General features: G+C 49.6%; 1 protein-coding gene across 1 annotated transcript in view; it reads right to left on the bottom strand.

Moving 5' to 3' along the window:
• Positions 1-2,977, bottom strand: part of LOC308380066 (neural-cadherin) — a gene marked incomplete at its 3' end in the record, with an annotated part of 138,550 nt that overhangs the window by 50,300 nt on the left and 85,273 nt on the right. Inside the window, 2 exon segments of the mRNA XM_080857347.1 lie at positions 828-998; positions 1,339-1,507. Coding sequence (XP_080713473.1) covers positions 828-998; positions 1,339-1,507 — 340 coding nt within the window.

Below are 2,977 nucleotides of genomic sequence, written 5' to 3'. Positions count from 1 at the left end.
CTCCTTTCCTCCCTCCCTCTCTCACTCTCTCTCTCTCCCTCCCTCTCTCTCTCTCTCTCTCTCTCTCTCTGTCTCTCTCTCTGTCTCTCTCTCTGTCTCTCTCTGCAACCAGGGCCTTGCTAAGCCGTACCTTTCATAAAAATTGTCTGACATTTCAGAGAACATTAAGAGCCACTGACACTGATGAAAACAGCATCGGCTCCTTAATTTGAAATTTCGATAAGCCAGCAAAAACTCCTGACCTGTGCTCTTTAATGTAAAAGCGCCACCTGTAAATGTTTCATGAGTGGCTAAGCTCCTTTCACTCCAGGGGGGGAGAGAGAGAGAGGAGGGAAACCCCTTTCTGTGGGCCTCTCTCACCAGAGGACACTCAGAGCAGGTAGGACCTAAACCCTGAGGCGCAGGGCATACACTGTGGTGTGGTCAAGATGCCTCCAAACGTGAGCCAACCGGTCTAATCCACTAACCCAACACACACAATCTAAGGCTGGGACTTGACAACGACTGACCCCCACTTATTTATCAATTTGAGTTTGATTTTTAACCAGTCACTTCCATCCAGGTTTTGGGAGAGGGGGGGTGGGATGGGGTGGTAGTAGGGGCCTAGTGCTTGAGTGGTGGTGGGTGGGAGAGGGGGGTGGGATGGGGTGGTAGTAGGGGCCTAGTGCTTGAGTGCTGTTGGGTGGGAGAGGGGGGGTGGGATGGGGTGGTAGTAGGGGCCTAGTGCTTGAGTGCTGTTGGGTGGGAGTGTTCAAAGAGGCAGCTAGAGGTCAAATTATAGCACATGAGGACATAAGGAACAGGATCAGTTGGGGAGTTGCTCTCACATTGGTAACGACTGTTCTCAAACTTGGGGTCATTGTCGTTCTGGTCGGCGATGACGACGGTGATCTGGCAGATGCCGATAAGAGGCTCCTGAGCCTGGTCAGTGGCTGTGACTGACAGGCTGTACTCCCGCTGGCGCTCCCGGTCAAAAGTCACCGATGTGCTGATCACACCTTGATGAGAGGTGAGAGGTCAAAAGGTCAGGAGGTCACATCTTCCCAAACCATCACATGCTTGGCCCTTCATGTACCATGCATACACTGAACAGGAGTGAATTAAAGTGCACTAGTAGTCAATTAGTATTCATTAATTATTACAATATGGTTTCTCTTAATTTGTGACATGATTGTCTTCCGCACTATAGCATTGCATAGTCTATTTCCACTTATGCACAGAACTATTGGCAGGAATAAGTCATTAGTGAGTACTTTGTTGACATGCATATCTTTCTTAAGATCAAACATGGGTTTTGGTATGAGCCTGACAGTCAGAGAGAGGCTGTCGAGTTTCTACCTGTGTCAGGGTCAATGAGGAAGCCAGACGAGGCTCCGTCTCGTTGCATGATCCCGTACTTGACGTCTCCGTTGAGCCCAATGTCCGCGTCGTGGGCATGCACACGCAGCACGAACGTCCCCGGGGGCAGGTTCTCCAGGACCCACGTGCTCACACTGTAGTTCTGACACTGGAGAGAGGAGGATGAGGGGATCACTCACACCTCCAGTGTTTCAACATATTGATCAAATCAATCAGAAAAATAAATAAAATAATGATCTACATCTCCAAATATATGGCTTATGCTGACCCAAGTAGTCTCCTGTACTTTGCGCCTGAAACTTTCTTTACTACACTTCTAATTTGACATTGTGAAGAACAGTTTCATTGCAAACGCCATCAGACTACACTTCTAATTTGACATTGTGAGGAACAGTTTCATTACAAACACCATCAGACTGAAGTAGCATTACCAGACTCAGGCCTATTGCCCTCTGTGTACCCTCTGCTAAAATACTTCCCTATTGGTTCCCAAGCAAATTACAGAGCAATCAAGAATGACACCATCACACTTTCCCCAAAAAGAGAGTCCAGACGAGGCTTTTGGAAAGCCCTGCTGTCTCCATATTGGATTTGGACAAATGGCTCGTCATTAGAGTGGAATTAGCAGCTGAGTTGAATCCTGAGGAGTTTTTCGGTGATGTCCAGCTCTCAGAGAGGCACTGGGGCCAGACAGTGGAGCTGTCTAATGAGCACACACTCCAACTGTGAGTGTAACGCCCTGAAGACACCGCCCCCGCACACACACACACACACACACACACACTGCCTTCCCCAATCCTGCCCCCCCCCCCCCCCCCCCAACACACACACACTAACTTTGGAGCCCTCATTACCCTCATCAACCCCCCACCCCACCCCAGCCCAAATGCACACACACAGAGGCAAGGGGAGCCCCAGGAGGGGCCTTGTCGATGCTGCACGATTAATCAAGTAATTGGATCAATACAGAGGCAGGGAGAGCCGTCAGGCTGCTTGAAGGAAGCTCTCAGACACTCCTTCGCTCCCTCTCCCCCCTCCATCCTTCTCTCCCTCCTTCCCCTTTTCTCCTCTGCACTCGTTTTCTTTCTGCGCAAAGGCATTATTCCGTAAACGCATGGGGGCTTAGAGCGGATTTTTTTCCGTTTATCCTGGGAAAACGCTTTAACAGATAGTCCATAATCTACTGAGCAATTAGGAATGACAAGCAGGAACTTATTGACTACAAAGAGGGCTTCGGGCGGGGAGTTTGGGAGGCAGGGGGGTGGGGGTCTTAGGGGTGGAGGTGGGGGAGGTGCTGGAAAGTTAGGGCTGGAGCAGAGTAGAGTTGCCATTGCCTTGGATCCAGTGGCCCATCGCACTGCTGATAAGGTCAGGATGCATCAAACACACACACATACACACAAGTACAAAAATGCACAAATGTAGACATACACAAGAACACACACATATGATGCATGCATAGGCATGTACACATATATATGTTGCAGAGAGGAAGGGAAGACAACCGAGTAGAGAAAAATGAAAGAAGAGGAGGAGGAGAGGATGGTGTGCTGAGGAGAGCAGGGGAAAGCAGAGGATGGGGAGATGTGAAGGGGAGAGGAGAAGACAGAATAGGAGA

Source organism: Sprattus sprattus (genome assembly GCF_963457725.1).
Source record: "Sprattus sprattus genome assembly, chromosome: 19".
Classification (NCBI taxonomy): domain Eukaryota; kingdom Metazoa; phylum Chordata; class Actinopteri; order Clupeiformes; family Clupeidae; genus Sprattus; species Sprattus sprattus.
Note: the sequence above shows the minus strand (reverse complement) of the source record. Positions and strands in the feature narration are given on the sequence as shown.